Genomic DNA, 23,283 nt, shown 5'->3' with positions numbered 1-23,283 from the left:
CCACTGACCTGAACAGAAGGATGAATTTAATCCCTAACTTTTTAGCAGCAGAGTATTTTTCAGTCTGGATTTCATAAACTTTATGATGGAGGCATGAGGCAATTGCACAGATGTTGAGAACAAACCGAAGGAGAAAAACAATGAGAGTGGAAGAATGGGAAAAGAATAAAAATAAGTGAGTGCAAAAAACCCCTTCTGCTGGAAAGAGCAGTTCTTATCGGACAAGAGAAGCTACTTCCAGAAGCGAAGTTCAGGCTCCAAGAACTGCATGAGTAGCAGGGAAAAGTTGGATCACCTGTCCCAAGGGAGAAAACAAATACATGGCAAAAAAAAAAAAAGCACACAAGTTGGAAAGCAGCTTGAAAAGAGGGCAAAGCATTCAATTTCTTCCAAGTTAAAACATTTCCAGATTGTTCTTACATTTAAAAAAGTTTAGAAGGAAGATTTCCCAGATCCCAATGCATTTGGAAGGCAAACCCTCCTGCAATGTGAAGTTCCCCATTTGGCTTCTTTCCTCAGGTTTCTTTTTTTTCCTGTCTGATTTTGTTCCAATTAGTTAAATGTTGTGCCTTGGATTCCCAGGCAGACCACCTTGTAACACTGATACCTGCTTGCTGCGAAGGCAGCCGGTAGCCTTCACACCTCCAGCCACTCTCATGGGCTGAGATATGTAATTTACTTGCAGACACCAGATTTGTCAGACACTGAAGATATTAGCAGAGAGTGTTCTCAGGCTGTGAGACCCACTGAAACCTGGAAAGGCAGGCGCTACTGTTCTTCATTCAGCAATTGCCACCCAAGCCATCTGATTCCCTAATATAATCAGTTATCATCAGTATAAGCAAACTGGAGGACTGCAGCGCTGTCCACCAGTTAAGGTCTGTTGCTAAAGACCGAGTCTGGCGCTGGACTTGTGCTGAAAGCTGTGTTTTGTTAACCCAGCTGCAAACAGGTGTGTGGGCAACTGGAGCTGAGAGTCTAAATGCAGTAAGATGCTGCCACATTGCTCCCTTCTGTGGCATAAGGCACCTGAATATCATAGTTGTCCTAGTCTAACGAGGCTCACAAGTGTATTTCACATTTTTGGCAGCCTAAATTTTTATTCAAACACATTGGTATATCTGATACTGCCACATTAATGAGGACCAGGGAGTAAGCTGAGCACTCTCAACTCCCCCACCATTCACACTGCTTAGCGATTAGCTCACTCCCTGGCTTTGTTTTTGGGACTACTCTGAGTAACTCTCTCCAAGGCACCTGGATATTACAAGGCAAGTCCTGAACAGCATGTGCCACGTCACCTGGCTTTATGCCACGGGTTTCATCACTGACATTCGTTTAAGCAACGTTATAGAGATGGCCTGCTACTCCCAGTACACAGCCTTGTTCATGCGACAAGGAGAGCTCCCAAAAGCCCCAGGTACTTACAGGGGCAAAAGTAAAGGCTGTCAATGCTTTTTTAATTCATGTAACTCCTTCCTTTTCCAAGACTATTTTGTCCCAGTTCCAATCAAGGGTAAGTTTCTCCCAGGACAGAGTAGCCTAGGCTGGCACCCGATGCCAACTGGGCTATCGGCAGTTTTCCCATGCTACTTTAGCCCTTGGGCTTCTTCCCAGAACAGAGTATTGCAACCCGATGGAAAAGGGCCTGGAGCAAGGTCAGGGCTGTGCTACCTTCTATATTAGCCTCGGCTAATAAAGCCTGTTGGCTCAGGCTTCCTCGGCTGACCCCACAGGAGAGATGCAAAAGCCTCCAGTTCTGAGCAGGCAGCTCTTCAGTCAGATCAGGGTTGAGGCACAAATGAACACGGTATCCTGTTGGGTCCTTCTTTACCAGTTTTACTCAACTTGAGCAGGACAAGGCCTACAAAATTAGGACTGTTTGCAAAACCCTGTCTCAGAAGTGAAATTATTAGCTTGTGCAATTACTAATATTGTATGTGCCATAGTTCCCTGCCCACAAATAGAAGGCAGCAAGCAAGCCTTAAGCCCGGAGTAGCAGCAAAGCCAAAACACGCAAGTGAGAGAGACAGAATCCATATCTTAGGCAATAATTGCCTTTTCTGCCCACAAGCAGTTCTTTAACAGTGTAATGCAAAAACAGCAAGCAAGGCACTGGGTCCAAGCCAAAGTCCAGACAATGTTGCAGCAGATTATCTTGCCAACGCTGCTTCCCTACGAGGGTCAGCACACGGCAATATTCACTCCGTTACTCAGCCACACAACTGCAGCCGCAGAGCAGCAGTACCTCAGCACTAAAGCTGAATTTAAAGTTATCTCTAGGGTCTTCTACTGGATTCTAAATACAGACTGCCATGGGCAGAGTTCTACCTAACAGAGGGTTGGTCGGTCAAGCACGCTTGACTGAAATAGCATAATTGAACTATTTAGGCCAAAAATCTCCTGGAGCAGATTTGCTGGGAGTCTGCAAATAGCCTCTCAGCGGCTCCAAGTTCTGTGAGCCATCCAACTTACCCATCTATGGGCTGCTAAATTTGAAATGAAAGTATGTTCTTGCACCCATAGCAGGCTTCTTGGAAGGAACGGTAGAGGCTTTTGCGAAATTAATGACAACTTTGCTCTATCTGGTTGGGAGTGGTACAGCCTGGTCTCAAGTCTGATTGATGACGGGAACCCTGCAGGCTCTGCAGGAGGAAGATTTGGAGGCAGGCTGTAAGGGGGAGGCATTTTCTTGCTGTGGATCTGTTCCAAGCCCATATTTGACCGCAGGTTACTTTGCTGATCTTCCTATTTGTGTGGGGATCTGTCTCCCACCTAGGTTTTGAAATAACCCCTCCTGACTTCACCACTGCACAGAAGGTACAGAGCGTACTTGCTCCACCAGGACCGAGCGTCTGCAAACTGTTGCTTAACAAAGACCTAAGTAAAATCCTCAGGTCCTGACACACCCAGCCCATTTAGTCCCAAAATAATCAAAACTTTCAAGCTGGAGGCAGGTGCCAGTTTTGCAGCTGAACTCCAACCGCGCCGCCAGTCACCACCTCCGCGGCTTTTGTGAAAACGCCATCCCCTCCCCAAACCAGAGAGGATCGCCCTCCCTTGGCCTTCTTTCTCCTCACGCCGCCGCCGCTTCTCGCTCCCTCGACGACTTCCACACGCACACACACACGGCGACCAACGGCCGCTCGCGCGCAGCCCTCCACCGGGCTCGCGCCACCTCTCCCCGCCCCCCACCCTCCTCCACGCGCCGCTCCCCGCCCCCCCCGGCGACCGCGGATTGGCTGCGGGCCTCACGCGAGCCGCGCGGAGGTGGGCCGGGCCGGGCCGGGGGCGGGAAAAAAAGCGGCTGCCCGCGAGTAACCCCGCCGCCGACCAGCGCCCCGCGCGACCTTTCTCCTGCATCGGCGGTGACGCGGCGGCCGCGCGCGCCCCCCCCCCCCTTTTCCCCTTGCGCGGCAAAGATGGCGGCGCTGAGCAAGTCCATCCCCCACAACTGCTACGAGATCGGGCACACCTGGCACCCGCGGTGCTCCTGGGCCGTCCTGCACGTCACGCAGGGGGCACTGGCCGAGTCCCTCCGCATCTACGGCACCCTCTACCTGGTGGGTGCGGGGGGGGCGTGAGGGGAGGGTCTGGCCTGGGGGGGGTGTCTGGGGGAAGAGCAGGAGGAGGGGGGGAGCCTGGTCTTGTTTTTGGGTGGAAGGCCATGAGGGGTGTCGGGGCGGGGGGAAGGGAAGGGTTACGAGGGCTATGTGTCTGGGGGGGTTGGCCTGGGGTGAGGGCATGAGGGGTGTTTGGGGGCGGCAGGAGGGATGTCGGAGCGGGGGGAGCTTGGTCCGGGGTGTATCATGTAAGGGCATGAGGCGTATCAAGGGAGGGAGGCTGCTCTGGGGTAGGGGGAGAGGGGTGTGTTGGGAGAGGAAAGGGCAGGAGAGATGTCAAGGGGCAGCCTGACCCTGGGGTGAGGGGGCAGAAGAGCAAAAAAGGTTGTTTTGGGGGCAGTCAGGTGCTGGGGAGGAGAGGGATGGTGGTGGGGGCAGCTTGCTTTGAGGGCTGGAGGGCATAAGGGTTGTCTGAGGGGGAGAGCCTGATGCTTGGGGGTAGGGGCAGGAGAGGGGGAGTGTGTTGAATCTGGGCCTAGGAGGGGAGAAGAAGGACATAGAGGGTGGTGGGGTCTGGTGGCATAACATGCTGTGAGAGGGGTGAAGCTGGTGGGGTAGGAGGGCATGGGCACGGGCACAACCTCAACTTTGTATTTTCATCATTTTCCAGTACCTATGAGAGCTGAATGAAAAGACTTAATATTTGCCTGGGAGGCTAGTATTGTATCTTTGGCAGCAGCAAGAGCATATGTGTATTGCAGTTGGTGAAACCTTGGTAATCAGCACCTTAGGATCAAGGAGGTTCCATTGTATGATGAAGCAAGGCTAAAAAAAATACTTTAAGGCTAAAGGAGTCTTTAAGTATTGAGAAAGCATCCTACAGGTGAGGTATCTTAGTTTGAGCGTGCTGTTAGACTTGGTTATATCACTTCAGCAGCTGGCTTGCTTCCAGCAAATTAGGGTGTAGGTAGAGGAGTTGAGATCCGTTTGCATCCGTCTCTGTAAACATATCCTGAAAGCTGATATGAGCTGGAATTGCTGCAGGTGAGCACTTCATTCTGTCCCGACCTCTGTGTTTCTCTTGTAGTGGTGCTTCAAGGACTGAGTAGTGAGCTGACTACCGAGCTGGCCCCAAGCTAAGTCTTAAAGAAGGAAAAACGAGTCATTGAGTCTGTACTCTGTACCAGTGGTGGTACAACAAAATTATTGAACTATGTAATAAAGAGAAGGGAAGAAGTGGGACTGCAGCAGTCCTGACATAATTTAAGTTCCCATTGAAGTGTTCCTTGAGTGAAAATTGTGATGACATCCAATTACACGTTAAAAAAAAAATTAATAACTGGTAGCAGAGTGGACCTAAGGAGCTGTCATGTCTGACAGTGAACATTTTCACTCTGAACTGACACAAACAGAAGCAGCAGCTGTTTGTGTGAGCATATAGTGAGCTGGATCAGGAAACTAATAGTGAGAAGAACGTTCCCTCTCCTTCTCTGCCCTCTTCCCCAGTAGTTTTTTCTTTGTATCTGTTTTCTGATCCAGTTTGCTGTGTGGGAGCATGAATACTTGTACCGGCAGAGAATGGCCCTGAAATGAGCCGTGAGAGGTATAGTGGTGGTCTGTCAGGTCTGGCTAAAGATAAAGTAGCTTAAACAGCTCTGTAATTAAATCAAAGTTCTCCAGCCAAGCCTGCTAGAGAGACTCCTGCTCATAGTTATGTTACGGTTCACTCAGCTATGCTGTCATGGGTTAGGGGGAAAGCTCCCCCTTTTTATTTCTTTGAAAAGAAAAAACAAACCTAAAAATCCAAAATGTTTTCCTGATCTGTTTTACATTGTGGCCCCATAAACAGTTACATCTTGTCACAAATCCAAGGTGGGGTGGGAACCTTCTCAACCAATGTTGTGCTGTACTGCAAAACATCTGCATCAGTTTTTGCACTGTTGTCTTTACATTTTTAATTTTTCTTAGGTTTTTGTTGACAGTGTTTAACTTGTCTTAGAGTAATCTAAAGCTGAGCTGCTCTAAAATCTTGCTGCTACCTAAAGAGGGAGGAAGCACTTGCCTTCCTTTGCTCCCAGACACATAACTGTGCTCCTTTCTTTGTGTAGTCTTGGACCTTCTCTCTCCTTGAGCAGATTTGATTCATCCACTAACCCAGAAGAGGTTACTACCCTGCTTTTAGCTGGGGTAATTTTCAGCTGCATTAATGAATTGAACTGATTTATTAAGCAGGGTTTGATGAGCACCAGAGCCAGCATAAGGTAAAGAGTGAAAGGGTGCAGTGGGGACTGCAGAAGAGGAAGCAGAAGCCTTGCACATTAAGTAGGTTGGCAGGGAAAGAACACTCCTGAATCAAGAGAGTCATCACTAACATCATTCTTTGCTTGACTTAAAGCTGTGCTTGAAAACCTTGTATTGGTAAATGAATATCACAGTTGGACAGCACAAACGTTCAGTCGTTTTCTGTGTTCTGAGATTCACATAAGGGGACGAACTTGCGTTATTTTATCTCTATAGTTATATCAGTGTATCTTCAGAATGGTTCTGGTACTACTTAGTCCCAGTCCTTTGTACAGCTTGGCAACAAAAAATTGCACTTCATTTTTCTGTCAAGCCTGTAAAATGGCTTCTGCTTGTTTGTTCCTCCTGTTGCTACAAGCTAATAACTAAGGAAAGCAGATGAAAAGGTTTCCTTTCACAAAAGCTTGTGTGGAAATGAATGAGAATGAATAGATGAGAATAAATTGCTAGAGGTCGTTCTGGGAGAGAGTGTGGTTAGGGACAGTTAGAACCCGGAGTTCAAACTCATAACAGCTACACCCCACATCTCTTAAATGCTTTGCTGCTCTTCAGTCAATGGGAGACTGATGGGGCTAAATTAGGTGGTGCCAGTATGGTTTTCGGTAAATGGCTGTAAAGAGTCTTTGCTTTTAAGTAGTGCTGTACTTTTGGTTTTTTTTTAATAACTGTGCTTCAGTATTTATTTTTTTGTAGTTGGCAAAAATACAATCTTTGGATATCATACTTTCACTGTCTTTATTTTTGCTTTAGTACAGATTGATTGCTTTAGCAAAAGTAGGTTTTATATTGAAATTGAATTGTCCCTTCCTATATGAAGTGGCTGACAGGAATGCCTATTTCATAATTAATACTGCTTGTATTTCACAAACCACGAGTCCCAGTGCGTAAGTGTTCCAAGATCCACTTTTACAAAAACAAACAAAAAGTTAAAAATTGTTTAACACCTATACCCCCAAAAGAAACCCCAAATAATCTCCCATAAACCTTAGAATTAGACTTTTTAAAAACTGCCAGCTTTGATACATTAAGAAAGCTTTACTGAAAAAGTCCTTCATCAGAGTTTGTTGTACTTTGTTCTATCTATACTTCTGTTTTAGATTACTCAAGGCTAAGAAAATGTGAAGGTGTAATCTTGTATTTTCAAAGTTGAAGAATTCAGACTTCTAGAGGTCACAGAGGTGGGGAGAAGAGAATGATTTCACAGGGAAATTGCATAAAGCTAGGGAAAGGGAAATGAGAGCCTGGAATATTGGATTTGAATTGTCTTGGCTTCTGTTTCTGGGGATTTCTGTTGATTTCACATGGGAAATCTGCCGTTCATCCCGTGCGTTAGAGCAAAGTCCTCTGTTTCCTGAGGGTTTGTAGGTTTTAGGCACTTGTTTGATGATGGTGCGTGTTTTGTGGTAGTTGAATACGCTTAGTCATTAGTATGAAGTCTTTGTAGTATGTTGAGGTAATCAGATCTGGTGGTAACATTTCCTCTTAAGCTGAATAAGGTAAAAATCATCTGTTTGCTACTTTGCAGTTAAGCTAATTCTTCTAAATTTTTGCCTGTGGGATGACAAGATTCATTTGTGTCTTTCACCTTTTTCTCCTAGTCTGATCGTCTGTTTTCTTCACTAATTTAAGCCAGGCTCCCTCCCTGCCTCTCCAGCCTAGGGTCTGTCCCACCCTTCCCCTCCCCACCAACATCTCTCCTGCCCTTCCTTCCCAGCACCTGCCCCTTCCCACCCTACATCTGCTGCCCTTCCTTCACCTGGCGTGCTTCTGCTGCTAAATGACACAGCCAGGCAGCAGCTTGTGCACTGGCCCCTTCGTGGTTCATGCTGTTGGCTTACTCCTGGCTCTGACACAGACATCTCTCTCCAAGACAGATCTGCTGGCATAGTGGAGACGAGCACCAAGCCTAAAGCAGCCTGGATGCCAGTGGGTCTGTTTGAGGTGTCCTCTGGGCTGGGGGATGGTTCAGACAATTGTTTAGCAGAACAGGTGTAACCCCAGTCTGCTATTCCAGTACATTTTTAAATGATCCTTGGGCCTTGCTGTATTTTATTGATTTCATTCACTTAATTTCTGCTCATACCCTTTTCATACTCATTTTGGTCTAATTTGTAATATTTTTCATACTTGTGCCATATCTGCTTCCTCCTGTGCTTGTAATAGCCTTCAGGTGTTAGGTGCCAATTGCTTCTTTCTCTTTCTGTGTCAAAAGTTTTTTTTCCCTACTTATGATTCCAGTGCTGTTGTCTTCCTAGGCCCTCTGAGCCCTGAGTATCTGTATTCTTTCTCTTAACTTGTATTATTTATTTTGTAAGCTCTCTAGGGCATCATTGTATATAATATTGTTAAAGACACAAACGCTGTCAGCAGTTGTGCAAGTATAAGGTGTTTTTGCTTCCTGTCTAAACGTGGGGGGGACATTGGTACCAGTACAGCATGGGCCAGGTAGTCATGCACGTGGCAGCTGGCAGGTCTCTTCACAGGTAAATCACTGACGGACTAGAGGTAATAACAAGAACAAACCTAATTATTGCACTAATGAATTATTTTGAAAACTGTTGGATGGAAGGCAGAATCAGCAGCCAAAGATCAAGGTGGAACAGAATGAAGTGTGAGTGTCGCATCACTTTCCTGGCTATATGTACATTGCTGTAGGATGGGGCCAGAGGTCAGCCCCGAGGATGGGTGGTGCACACTGGCTGTGCCGATGCTGTTTCAGGCTCGCTTCACTTGCGGTTTCTCTTAGGGAGAGCTCTTAGGACTGGTCCTGAGCAAAGCCAGGCAGCCAGCTAACACTAAAACAGATCCTGTCTTACCTGCCAGCATAGACGTAGTCATCATGTGTCATCTTTCTGAGATATGCGAGAAGGCTGTACAGGCCAGATTGTACTCTAAAGTAGTCCAGAATTCCTGAGTGTATTAAAATGTGATTGTTTGTTTGTGCTGTGAACCATTGTGTATTTGAAAGTAGGGTAGGGAGGCTAAGAAGGATGTTAGTGTTACCCTTGAATATGCTTCCGTGTGCCAGCTTGGATTTCTAGGGTAGACCATCAAGAAGCTCCCTTCTGTCAGGACCCGGTACCTGGAGTTGCTGTGATGGTGGTATGTGATTGCATTGTGCTGGGATATCTGATCATCTTAGTACTGTCCCGTATCTCTGTGCTGTGTTATGGATGACATGTAGGTCAGTGTGTTCTTGCCTTTAGATTCTTCTGGAAGCTGTGTTAAATATGACTAAAATTAGCTTAAACGTTACTAAAGGAAGAACCTGGTTGCGACATCTTCATTCCAGGCTGTGATCGTTCTGCTCTGTTCAGGTGGCTTTTGGGCCAGACCAGTAAAATTCTTTCATAAATTGAAAATAAACAAAAATAGTCTTTTGCTGAGATACTGAGAATTTTAAAAGAATCGGTTAATGAATTCAGCTGGACTGAAGAACTTGTGCTCAAAGATGTAAGGAGTAACCTGGAGCCTGCATCACAGTAATGGTGGAAACCAGGGAAAGCCCTAGCCTTGACTGAGCAAAGATCTTAGTAAAGACACTGCAAATACTGGGAACCGGCAAAAATCATTAAAGGGACTGTTTATCAAGGAGATGTAAGTCTGTTCTCAAGTTGGTACAGCTGCATAGTAGAGTGCAAGAATTCCAGGGTAGGAGGAAAATCACTGAAAATTATACTGAGTTAGACATTTCAAGGGGAATGAAAAATAGCCCTCTACTTATTTAAGTACAAGGGAAACAAGTGGTGAAGATAAGTTGTCATGGAATGAGAGTGATGCCAGGATTGAAGGTAATTTAGATGTCATTCAATGAGTACATGAGTACTGTTCATTTCTTTTTTTAGTTGGGTGGATGATATGGAAAATTTTAAAAAAGCCAGACCAAAACAACCCAACCCCCTGACCGTGATCCTCATATAACATCTCACAAGGGACAGAGAAAGTCAGAGAGCAGGAGGCACATGCTCTTCCTCAGAGTATTGCAGGAACTGACTTACGAAAGGAAAAAAATCTGGAAGCCAGGTTTTGTAATCTGTGAAATCAGGGAGGGACCAGCTAATTGAGGAACAACAAATCTGAATCTTTAAGAGGAGGCATGAGAAAAAAGTTGCTGATTGAACAACAGTGTCTTTCAAAACCCAAGTGTTACCTGAGGGCATTTTGAGATTAAGTTACTCCAAAGCACTTAAAAATGATTTTTATAAAGCAAAGGAATAATGTTCTTGTAAAATTCATACAAAATTGCAAATGGTTATAAAAGAACGTATACATAATTGAATATAATTATGAAAAATCTGACATCAGTCTGTAGCTCTGCCTGCTGCTTAAGTAATCTGAGGTATTTTCCTAACTGGTTTAAATACTGGGGATTGCTTTGCTTTTAGCATGCACAAGTGACTAAAGTTGTAAAATTTTCCTGGGCCTTTTAATGACTTGAAGCATATGTATTATATAAACCATCTACACAGCATTATGTCTCCAAATTTGCATTTTAAAGGTGCCTAAATGTGCCAGATAGTCATTTTTATAAATGTCATTGAACTCTGCCTTCCTGGAGATTTGGATAGGTGTCTGAATATTTCTGTGGCTTTTTTTTTTTTCTTCCCTTTTTTCTTTTTTTTTAAATAAAAGTTTGTTATGATGTGCTTGATTTTAGTTGGCTATTGTGAAGGAATGAGAAAGAGATGATAGTACTTTTTTTCAGTTTCCATCAATCAGTGCTGTATGTGTTGGCTAATTTCACTAAAATTTGGCGGAGGGGTAGTGTTCTTGAAGACACGCACTTTGTACAAACTTGGGAAATGGTGGTTTGATGGAGGAGGGAGAGAAAAAAGGATCTTTACACATGATGGCAGAGTTGATGCAAGGTCTGTGTTTTTTTGGCCTGCCACGTAACCTGTCAGATTGTGTATATTGGTCAGGCAATTAGCACATTCATTAAGTCAAACCATACTTTGTGTGTGATGCCTCTAGTTCAGGGACATAGGTAAAGTCTGAGGTTACTGGAGGTGAAGCTCAGGTTGTTGCGGTTGGATGATGATTACTTGTAGGTGTTACATGACACATCATTGAAATAATCAGGCCTGACTGGTGCCTCTGATCATGGGAAAGCTTGTTTTTGAGTCTCATGTTCCTTTTCTGCTGGAACACATTGATAGCCTAGCTCAAAGTCTTGCACTAGACTATGCAGCTTTGTTTTAAGGATGGTGTTGTAAATGCATATATTCTTTCCATGGTTAAGACAGAATAAATCAGTCTGATTTCTTAGTTCTATAGAGCTAAAAATTTGTATATGAAGACTAAATTAAAAAACAGAAAGGACTTCAGTAATGCTTTTCCACAAACTGATGGTATCCTGAATCTGGCAGACTGATTTTTTCATAATTATGTTTTCATGTTGGAGAGTCAAAATGCAGTTGTGTGAATTCTGTAGTTAATACTGGAAAATTTTTTTTCTATTTCTTTATTTCTACTGAGCAAGCTTTTTTTAATACAGTAGGCCTTAGAGTTCGAATCATTAACAATGTTTATTCTTCAGAGTGACTAGTGTATTACTTCAAGAGTGTTTGCATTTGATTTGAGGGGTGATCTCTGTCCAACTTCCCTATGTATTGTACGGTACATAATGGTCTAAAACCCACACTTCTTCCTTTTATCCTCTTTTCTATTCACATTAAAAGAGTCTTAGAGATGTAGTAGCCTGTCTTTCATGGTTTTTCCACCTATGCTAAATATAATTTCATAGCAAATTTTTTTGAATGAATTAAATAGAGTTTTTCATATATATGAACACTTTTATCTATCTATTTCAAGATGGTAATGACCAAAGTGTTTTAGCGAGAGTTGAATCAGAGCTTGTTTTAAACTTTAGGGGAAATGGCACGATTACCATTGGAGAGTAAATATGTGGTCAGTTTACACTGGGTTGATGAACAGGAGAGGGAAAAATCTTCCTGTCTGGGCTAGGTGCGTAAAAGATAATCAGGTGTTTAGGGAATCATTATGGTGCTTGTATATTCAAGGTTTTGGAGGATAGGTTTGTGGTCATGTCTTTTGCTGTGGTATCTGTCATGTATTAATCCTGCTGTTTGTTCCCTTTGTTTAGAATTAATGAGGGTGTGGGGTTGCCTTCAAAAGCCTTCTAACACTGCCAGGCCTGCATTAAAGCATAATTGAATTTTGGGTTTCAAGTTTTAAACAGTTATGTGCAGAAGTGAGGAAAGGAGTTATTTTTCTTAAAAATAAGTCAGAGTCTTTCTGTTTTCAGTTTTCTGATAGGTGGTAATGGGACACTGGGCAGTGCTAGGTCTGTCTTCAGGTGTGGAAAGGAAATCTTTCCTCCATGCTTGACTTACCTTATTCAAGAGGCTTTACCTGACCACATTCTTAGTACCAAACTAATTGTGTTTGGGGCCAGAAATATTTTCTCTGGAAGTCGCACTGGCAGATGTTTAATCCCCTCCCCTTTCTCCTGCCTGTGTGTAGGGCACAGATGTCACACAAGAACAATCAGGGTATATTTCATCAAATGAATTTCTCACTTGGAGGTGTTATTAAAGAGTAATGTATTTATCTTGTCTGACTGCAGCATGCGAAAGTTTGGTTGTCTGAGGACTGCAATGTTGTGGTCTATATAAATTTCATCCAGATGCACATATACTTGCCCTCATAATTGTAATACCCAGTGGTATGTAAGCTATGTAGTTTAATAGTCTTTTCTGGGTTTTAGTTGTGAAGTACAACTTGTGCACGGGTAAAGTAAACACAGCAATAAATATAATTTTCTTAAGCTGTCTCCACTTGTGCTGCTAATTCTTTAGACTTTTTGCTGTGAGATTTTCTTATTTTCTTAAAATTTCAGCATAGTTATGTATGTGTTACTCTGCTGTCATTTAAATAACAAAATTCTACTCATGTATGTAGGAGAGGCTTGGAATTTTGTCTTATGGGTTTGCAAATCACTGGAAAACTAGAAATAGGCATTTAAAATACTAAAACATCCTTTAATGCCTATGTTATGGTATCTGAATGCTTGAAAATTTTCTGACTACTTATTTCTTAATATTTTAACATATCTAGTTTTTTCTTTTTAGAATTGTCTGTTCTTTTCAGCTTTTTTCCTGAAACATTCTCTCTTATCTTTTTTCTAGCTCTGCTGTTTATGTTTTTAATGATGAGATATCTAGGATTCTTTTTGCTTCATCCTTTTTTCCCCCCATTGATCCTTTTATTTCCTCTGACTGTGATTCATTTGTTTCTTATGCAGTATATCTGTCTTGTCTGCAGACTGTTGGACTGAAGGGAGATCAAGAGCTAGAATTTGTGGATGCGAATAGAAGAAAATTAGAAAGTTGTAAAAACTTTGGACATTCTTATGCCATCTGCCCTGTGGCAGCACATGATTTGTTTTAAATTCCCTTTTGCTCTTAGTTGTTGAGTGTTTGGGCATCTGGTAAAGTATTTCTTATGGGAGATTGGGAAAGACAGGATTTATTAGTTGACTGTATTAGAAGATGAGACTGTAAAAATGTTAGCAAAGCTGGAGTCTATCCTGTTTCTAGAGCTCCAGTGGCTTGAGCTCTGCTGGTTTTGAGAGAAGAGAAAGTGGAGTTAAATTGCAGGAAGGGCTGCAAAGGCTGTTACAGGCAAACAGCTCAGCTGTTGGTATGGATTGTGGATAATGAGTACTGAAGTCTCTGTTTAATGCTTACATAGGCCAAATAAAGACTCCATGTGCCAACTGTACTCCTGCTTAAAGTTTCTGTTTAGTGCATAAAAAGTCATAGCGTAAGAAAATTGTGGTGAGAAGAAAATGCCAGTTTTAGTTTTTGAAATGTGAGTTTTCTTTATTACTTTCCAAGTATCTTGGAATTCTTGCAAATTAACTTACAAGGAGGGGTTATACTCTACCCTGACTCAAATGTTTAGTTCTTCATAGGGTTGGAATTCTTCTTGATGAATAAGTAAATCTTTAACATTAGGTAAGTATTTCAAACCTGGATATTCTTCACCTGCAGAGAGCAAATCTGCTTGAGAAAGTGCCATTATCTAACTGTTACTTTAAATGTCAGTGACAAGCATATTGGTTTATGTGATAGAGTTTTTATGGTATGTTGGATATATGGTGGACATTGGTTACATTGGGTCTTTTATTCCCTTTGTAATTTCTTCCCTAGAGAGATGTGTGTACAGGGTGACATTTTGATTTTACAGTTTTATCATATTTTTTTTAAATGGATGATATACAGTATTTATGTAAATGAGAAATTAAAGCCATGTGCCTTCTATCTGGAATGGAAAACGGAGCAGTCAGTGATAGCTCTTAGCATCTGTGAAACTTTATTCCACAGTTACTGATTTTTTTTTTAAAAAAAGGAAAGGTGTTGCTGTACAGGGAAGGGAGGGTTGTCTTGGTTAAATGTAAGTTTCATTGAAGGGTGGAGTTGTTAATGACAGTCTTTATCCCAGAGAGTTGTGTAGTCCTTCTGAATGTCCTAAGGCCAGGTTGTTGGGTGCCTTGAAAATAAGAGATTTTAAGAGTGACTCAGTGTTTTACAGAAAGCCAGGGTAGGAAGTTGCAGCAGATCTGATGTCTTCCTAAGCTGCTGTTAGTCAAAGGAGGTGCTGGAGCATTCTTCACCCTGAGGTGGGTAAGGCTGCATTGCTGTGGTCTGCCAGGAGAAGTCATGAATAAGTGAAACCTGGGTCATGATGCACTGGCATTCGGTAGAGTCTGCTCTCCCTGGTTCCAGATGTTTTTTTGGCAGTCCTCTCCTTCCCGTAAAGGGTAATAGGCAGGAGAAACATCATGGCTTCAGAAATAAAGTGGAGGGAGAGGCAGTACTGGAAGTGGTTTGTGCTTTTCTCTCCCATGAAATCAAGGTCTTAGAGTGGTATGAGGAGTGTATTGCTTCTGTTCCCTGGATTACAGCTGAACCTCTGTGTTAGGAGATGAGGTGAGGCAGCACGGACAGCATGAGATTGAGGGAAGGCAGCATTCTGTCTGAGTTTCATATAACAGCAAACACTTGTGGCGTTATCTCACACAGCAGTGCTCCACTCATGTTGCGGACATGCCGTACTATCTTAATAAAGCTGAAAATCTGCAGTAATTTGTAAGCACTGAAGAATTCTATTTTGTAAAATTCTTGTCACTCCATCTCAAAAAGAGAAGAGTGAAACTAAGAAATTACGGAGAAGGGTGACAAGGGTAATGGGATGTATGGAGCTGGTTTTGGCCATTCCTGGATACATTATAGCCAACTGTTTGGATCAGTGAGCTGAATCGGAATTATAGTCCTTCATTCTTGTAGTGAATAACACCCCAAACTAACTTTTTACAGCTATTGACACTAAGGTCCTGATACACACCACTCTGAGGTGCCTAAGTAACGGTGTTCTAGGATTCGTATGTTCTTTTTATAGCTGGAGAGCTGAGACCATAATGTCAATGAGATGTTCATTTCTGTCTGTCTGACTCTACAGGAAGTCTTAGGTAACTTACAGACCTTCTGCTACATCTGTTAGCATCTTCGTGGAGATTAATAGTTTGCCAAGGAAGTATCTGCTGGATGTCCTGATGCCTTCTGCTGCTATCTGCTTCCAATGTCCACTGCTAAGCCTCGAGCCATGCATTTATTCTAAGAATTTGGCCTTCATCTCTGTGTCTCCCAGTTCACCTGAGTGAAGTGTATCCCAGTGGGAACTGTGAACTGCTGCAGTCTGACGTTTCATAATCTTTCTGTCTTGCCAACCTCAACTTTAGTAGTACTTTTGTGAAGTGTGTGGAACTGAAAGGGAGAGCAAGGTGGTGTCCAGAAGTCTCTCTGGTATTTTTTCCATGTAATCACACCACTGGTGGCGGAGGAGAGGAGGAGAGCCTGCTCCATAGTCTGCTCTTGCCTGTTTTCAGCTGTACACAATATTTAGTTTAGCTGATGTCTATAAAGAACTTTGAAAATTATAAACATTATTTGTTTTTGTGTTTTTGTTTGGTTTGGTAGGCATGCCTCAAGCTCCATTGCACTTACACATACAGCTCACGCGGTTATCATAAGCAATGTTTCTTTGGACTGATTTGTGTGTTGTTGTTCCTGCTTCTTTTCTATTTTTCACTTGGGAGTAATAAAGAGAAAGGAAAGCAGAAATTTATGTTAGTCTAAAACTCATTGGAGAAGCTACAGAAATAAATTTTTTACTTTTATTTGACATTTATAAGATACCAGTCTTTTCCTGTTGCACTTCTGACACTTTGGTATGAGGAAGCAAGGCTTCACACTTCAGGTGTGAGGGCTGTGTTCTTAAAACAAACAAACAAAATGTTATTTTGTTCCAAATGTTCATGATCTCTGTACAATACACTAGAAATCGCTGAGGAGGTAGCAACTAGTGATCTGGCATTCAGACCACGTTAAGACTTACCTTAAACAGAAAGATTATCTGGATTGTATTATTGCCTAATCCTTTATGGTTTAAGCAGTCTTGACACTTAAGTAATGTGTAAATCTGTTTTCAGAAGTCTGTTCATGCATGTATTTCTCCTTCATCCTTAATTCAGGCTTAATTTTGGAAACAGATTTTGGCAGAACTTTCTCATGGTTAGTTTTAGCAGAATCCTTGTCCCATCTCTGCATCTAAAACATCTACTTGCTATTCAGTATGAGTGGACAGTTTCAGAAGAACAGATTCCTCTCCCATGTTTTTAAGTTGAGGAACCGAGACTTTGAGACGTGTTGCCAATACCTATTCAACAGGACATCTTCTGTTGTTCTCATCAGCACCAGCAGGATGTAGCTCACTCTGTTTGGAACTTCTCTAATTCTAAGCATTGACCGAAAACTTGTGCCAGTTTTGAGACTCCCTGGAAGATCAGTGCAGATAAAGATGATAATGCTAATAAAAAGAAAAAACAATAAAATCTGTCTTGTGGTGCACCCAAAGTATAATTTCATGGAATCATAGGAGCGCGCAGGTTGGAGGGACCTCAGAAGGGTGTGTGGTCCCAACGTCCTGCTCAAAGCAGGGCCGGTTGGATGAGCTTGCTTGGGGCCTTTTCTAGTTGAGTTTTGAGGATCTGCAGTGATGGAGAGTCCACAATCGCTTTGGGCAACCTGCTCCAATATTCAGCCACCCTCAAGTGAAATTTTTTCTTCCTTAGGTTTAATCTGAGCTTCTCATACTTGAATTTGTCTGTTGCCTCTTGCCTTACCCAGTGAACGTCTGAGAAGAGCCTGGTTGTTTATGCCTTCCTATTAGATAGTTGCAGAATTTCTGTGGACAAAAAAGAGTTTGAGGACCTTCAGTGTTTGAGTCATTAAGTAACTGTTCTTTATAAAACATGGGACATACATTAAACTGACCAAAAAGAACATTTATTTTTTAGATCCAGCTTGTTTTCTGCTATAGGCGGTTTTTTAGAGATAACATACTATTTCTATAAAATTTGTCAGGAATGTGTTGTTCTTCCAGCAGATGGTGAACATTTTTTGGAGGACTTGCAGTTGGTTAATTGGAGTAGAAAACCTTTAGAAATACGTCATCACTTCATAGACACTGTGTAAGGCCTGTATTTCGATTACTTTTGTGATATTCTGACCTTAATTATGTGATAGTCTAATTGTCTGGAAGACAAAACTCAGTGTAAATTTATCACATCTTAAAAGTTCTGATATCTGGCAGACAAGGTTTCTGACTATTATGGCCAATGGTAACAAGGTAATAAAATTCGTCCTATACTTCCCATTTAGGATTGCTTGATGTATTTCCTGGTATAAATATTGTAACAACTAGAACAAGTTCAAAGGAAATCTTTGTGGTATTGTTCATAAACCCAGCAAATTTAAGAGGCTTTGATTTACTACTTAAATCGGCATGTCTTGTTTTCCTTTTTCATTTTTCTTTACAATGTGCAAAAAGGAGCCTAACTGAATTAAAATTTGTCCCCTGCTTTTTTTTTTCTTCCCTCCTCCCTCAGATTGCAGCTATTCTCAGGAAACGAAAACTTGACTATTATTTGCACAAACTGCTACCTGAGATCTTGCAATCAACTTCCTTTCTGACAGCAAATGGGACCTTGTATATTGCTTGCTTTTGCATTCTAAGGTTGGTATACTGTCCTAAAAATGAAATGTAATAGGAAAGCTATTTTTATGCAACTTTTCAATTAATATAATAATTTGTCTTTTTTAATAATAGGCTTGTTTGTAATGGGTCAGATTAAGAAAGCAACAGCTGTGTCATCATCTTGATTTCTGGTCTTACTACTTGAATATGAACCTTTGTGTGGTTTTTTTTTTTTCTCATTTCTGTGATTTTTTTAAAATCAGTAAACAAGTCAATGTATTCACTTTGCTTCCTTTTCTCTGTTTTACTGGTTCAAAATACATTGTTGTGGGGAAACTCAAATATATTCTAGAGGGGAACTGAGAAAGCCTAATCATTCTCTCCTAGAAGGAATTGATGTAATTTGATGTGGGTTTCTATTTCCTTGATGCAGGGGCTATGATGACTTTTAATTATGCTAAACTTTATCCAGCCATCCAAGTTTGTACTTCCCTTATTTGTGGTCATAAATGAAGGAAATCCCAGCACAGCTTCCCAGGTTCTGTAAGATACAAGCTTGCTCTGAAAAATGAGTATAAATGGCACTTCTGTATTCTGAGCTCTTTCCAGTGTATATATCAAATAACTGTCAGGATAGTTAAAAATTAAACTTTCCTGTTTATGAATATGAAGATGTCCTAGATCTAAATGCATTTATTGTAAGAGATGTTATACATAGACATGTAAAGCCTACAGTAGCTATGAATTTTTGGAAGTTATGTGACAGTGCACTCAACAGCTCCTCCAAAAGTTAATCAAACCCATTATGCCCTACTTCTAGATCTGTTTAGAGGCCTCTAAATTTTGCTTCAAAGCTGAGGGAGAAGGCTAAGAAGAGGAGGAGCTGGATGAGGAACCATGGAACACTTTTTAAGTATATCATTTGCAAAGTTCAAAGTGAATGTTTAAGTAATGAGCTCTAAAGAATATGAATTTTTCTAGCAATCTGAGTTGTATAAATATTGATTTATCTTTACTCCTCTCAGCTATACAGTGGTCTTCCTTATCCTGCCATGTACTTGCCTGTAAATCTGCAGTGTCTCACTTCAGTGCTGTAGTTACTCTCTAAATTAAACTGGTGTAGTTTTTAATGTTTTCAGCTGTTCCTCTAACAGAGGCTATTAGCCATCTAGCAGATCTATGATTATGCCTGTGCTAGTAAATGAAGCAGGTAAGAGATTTATTTTTTTTTAAGAGCTTCTCCTAAGATCATAATGTTGACAAGTCCTTCACTTGGAATGTACTTAATATCAACATTCTCTTGCAGCTTGAGCTTGAGATGCTTCTCTCATCTGCTGTTGGGTGGGTGACAGAGAATGGAAATGTGAGACTTCACTTTTTTTTTAAAAAAAAAAAAACCAATTTGTATGTTTGTTTTTTATATTTGTTTTTTTAATGTTTTGTTTGAACTTGTATGATTCCTTGAATTTATTGCTGTGTGATACAGTGTACTTCCTTCAGTAGCCCCTGAGAGCAAAAGAAATTGTATGTCATTTTCCAGCCCAGAGTGTGATTTGGTATTGTATGTTTTAATCCATTGAAGAAATATCAGTACCTCTATGGTGTTCTGCATAACTGTGGCCTGAGTATTTCTGAACTTGATTTGCAACCACGCAAAGAGATTGTCTGCGACTGTGGAGACCTAGATGCTCTAGGTCTGATTCTAGATAGTGGTGAGAGATTGGATGCGATAGAGTGGTATAATAGGATGCACGCTGCAGTTTTTGTATCTTTTTTGGTTGGAAAGTATATTGTAGTGGGAGCAGCAGTAACTCAGAAGTGAAATTGTCCAGCAAGCCCCATGCGGTTGACTGATCTTACCCTCCTGGAGTTCTAGACCAAAGCAACAGATTAAAGGGTTTGTAGTTGGACATGTTAACTTATATTGTTGTGGTTTAACCCCAGCCAGCAACTAAGCACCATGCAGCCGCTCACTCACTCCCCCCCCATCCAGTGGGAGGGGGGAGAAAATCAGGAAAAGAAGTAAAACTCCTGGGTTGAGATAAGAACGATTTAATAGAACAGAAAAGAAGAAACTAATAATGATAATGATAACACTAATAAAATGACAACAGTAGTAATAAAAGGATTGAAATGTACAAATGATGCGCAGGGCAATTGCTCACCACCCGCCGACCGACACCCAGCCAGTCCCCGAGCGGCGAATCCCTGCCCCCCCACTTCCCAGTTCCTAAACTAGATGGGACATCCCATGGTATGGAATACACTGTTGGCCAGTTTGGGTCAGGTGCCCTGGCTGGGCATGAGAAGCTGAAAAACCCTTGACTCTAGTCTAAACACTACTGAGCAACAACTGAAAACATCAGTGTTATCAACATTCTTCACATCCTGAACTCAAAACATAGCACTGTACCAGCTACTAGAAAGACAGTTAACTATATCCCAGCTGAAACCAGGACACATATTTACCTGCACAATTCCTGATTTGAGAAGACTTGCCTGTTTCCTTCTTTTGTTAGCACCAAGGAGATGTGTTGGCAGGCATATAGGGTGTCTTGGATAAAGTGACCGCTTCATCTGTTTATACCTTTACTAAAGTTCCAGTGAATCTTCAGTCACTGTGTATACCAAAAATACATCTTAGTCATCCAGTAACAATTAAAAGACCTAAACGTGAAATGTAATTGTTGGTGAGAAGTCTGGCTTATGCTAATAAGTCTTTTTGATGCTCTTGTTGTGTTTGTTTCCTTTCAGCTAGGGAAAACCACCAAAATTGAAACCGCTGCAAATATTTTCAAGGATGTAAAACTTCAGGCAAGAAAGTGCAATTAAAACAATTTCAGGCATTGTTTAGTATTCTTACCATTTCATAGCGGGGCAAAATTTCAAAACCACCTGAATCCAGTATCAGCATTGACTTAGGCTGTGGATAGGTGTTCTTATTCTAGAAAGGATTACCAAGCTAACTTGGCTGACTTTTTTTTTTTTTTTCCCCCTCCTTTTTTTCTTGAAGTGAATTAGGGATTACGTACAGACTGCTCTGTTGGCAGAGCAGTGGGGGTGATGATCTCCATTACGGATGTGTGACAGGCCAGCTGTAATCTCTTCCACTGGTGAGATCCAGAAGACTATGTCTGTCTGGGCTTCAGACGAAGTGCTAGGCTGCAGTGTTGACAAGCATTACATCTGTTAAATGAAAGGTGTGATTTTTAGGTTTTCAGTTTTATTAAATAGAAAACCTCATGAAGACATGGTTCTCTTAGTCTAGCAACTACAGTAATTAAGTTTGTCTATGTATAGCTTTACATTAGCTTGCTTAATTATATTCAACCTTATGTACCAACCAGCCTCTGAGTTTTGGATACAGTTGTACATTGAGGAATTAGATGCATAACCTGAAAGAACTCCTATTTCTTGTTCCAATTTCTAACCATAGACCATATGAAAATAACCATGCAAATAATAACAAAAACTTGGTTTCATTTACTTTAGCAGAAGTTTAAATGTTTCACTGATCAGACATTTTAATTTCCAGTAGTTTTATTATGTAAAACATGTTGTTTCCGAAATCTTATCAAACCAAACATGTAAGCATTCGTAGAGGAATTCTAAACCATGCCAAAAGAACAAATTCCTGTTTCTTTCCCACAGAAAAGACATTTGTTCTGTTACTTAACAGGTGTGTCTGGTAAGATGTGTTCATACTTATTAAGATGTTTAAAATGGCTTCTCTGAAACTTCATACAGTAATTGCTTTCCAAGAGAGTCCTAATAATGAACTCTAGCTCTTGCAGCATTTGGCATTATCATCCTGAGAAATTATCCTTTTGCAGCTGTGGGAATGAACAGTGTGTGTAATTGCCATTACATCACTTGCTGCTGATACACTGGCTCTCTTTTCACTTACGAGCATAAGCTGGCATTGCTCACTGGTAATGTTATTTTTGCAGGAGAAGTATGCAACGAGGCTAATCATGCCTCTTACAGCAAGAAAGAAAGTGGGCTGATCAGATAGTATTGATTAATTATCTTTCTTTTCTGTGTTGTCAACATGAAATGTTATCTAAGAAAATTTCCTTTTCTACCCTGTATGTGTTTGCCATTTTGTTTGTTGTATTTTGTTCACTATGTTTTTGGAAGGGTAGGCTCCATTGTAACACTGTGTTTTCCTGAACTGATAGTGCTTATCAGCTGAGCAATGTTGGTGTAATTGAAGTATGTTTATTATCATGCTACCAAATTTCATGACTGACTGACTATTGTTTGCTTCTGTGATCAGCCTGGATTAGTTTGAAGGTGCAGGTGTCCTGAACAGACCAAATATGGTTGGTGACATTGTGTCTGACATGCATTTTGGTTTTCCTCCTTTAACGGTGACCAATAAATAGAAATATTTTCTTAGATGTTGTCGTTTGTGTAACTATTTTTTTCAACTCCTATTGTTGGAGGAATTTTGATAGCTGAAATTGTGTGGACTCCTTAAGTGAAATCCGGATCTTGTTGCAAAAAATGATAGCTTTCTGACCTTAATAGAACTGGGATGTCACTGTTGCTTCCAGTTGTAATGTACAGATTGATTCCTTGGCTTACTGTAAATGAGTGGTTTACTGTTTTTAGCATCAGTTTACTATCTCTTTGGAGTGTGATTTATATTGTAATAATTTGGTTTGATTTCTGGCTCACCTGATTGCATCCCTACATTCCACAAGGCACATCTTCCTGAACATGCACTTGGGCAAGTAGCAGAGCGAGGAGCAACTATAAGTTCTTTCAGAAGATTTTTCTGTAATTAATATCTCCAACTTTTCAGAAACATGTCTTGAAAGCACTGCTTACTTTGCTTCAAAGAAATCCTTTAAATGACATGGATATGTTAATGAAGTATTTCATTTAATGTTTATGAAGCACTTCAGGAACCTGTCTGAGGACTATCCAACTGTAAAAATATAATGATTAATATTTATTTGTAAGTGTTGATTAATGTAAAGGGACAACATTAGTCTTAATAAAGTGTGCATAATTTTATGATAAAGGTAAAATATGGTACATGAATGTTTCAGTTGCTTTGCATGTAATATGTGTACAAATTACATTTTCAGGAGGATACTTGGAAAATTCTACTTTTGGTCTCCTGGCTTTGGTGCTGCATTACCTGCTTCTTATATGGCTATTCTCATTGAAAGGAAAAGCAGGTATGGTTTGTGTTTATGGATTTTTAGTTTTATATAGTATTTGTTGTTTTGGTCATCTGATGGTTGACATTTGACAATTTGGTGGTTTTGTTTCAGAATGTTGGAAATGTGGTTAATTTGAAATGGTGTCTTTTGCAACCTTAGATTTAAATCCAGAAAGTTAC

The 23,283-nt window shown here is 41.1% G+C and overlaps 1 protein-coding gene across 1 annotated transcript in view; it reads left to right on the top strand.

Annotated features, from left to right (window-relative positions):
* The first annotated feature begins 3,334 nt into the window (after positions 1-3,334).
* TMEM135 (transmembrane protein 135) overlaps positions 3,335-23,283 on the top strand; it is a 176,691-nt gene continuing 156,742 nt past the window's right edge. The window contains exons 1-3 of the mRNA XM_069808434.1: positions 3,335-3,563; positions 17,839-17,966; positions 23,027-23,119. Of these exons, the coding sequence (XP_069664535.1) occupies positions 3,423-3,563; positions 17,839-17,966; positions 23,027-23,119 (362 nt within the window). The 5' untranslated portion in view covers positions 3,335-3,422. The remainder of the gene's footprint in view (positions 3,564-17,838; positions 17,967-23,026; positions 23,120-23,283) is intronic.

The sequence above is a fragment of the Haliaeetus albicilla genome, chromosome 20 (genome assembly GCF_947461875.1).
Source record: "Haliaeetus albicilla chromosome 20, bHalAlb1.1, whole genome shotgun sequence".
Classification (NCBI taxonomy): Eukaryota; Metazoa; Chordata; class Aves; order Accipitriformes; family Accipitridae; genus Haliaeetus; species Haliaeetus albicilla.
Note: the sequence above shows the minus strand (reverse complement) of the source record. Positions and strands in the feature narration are given on the sequence as shown.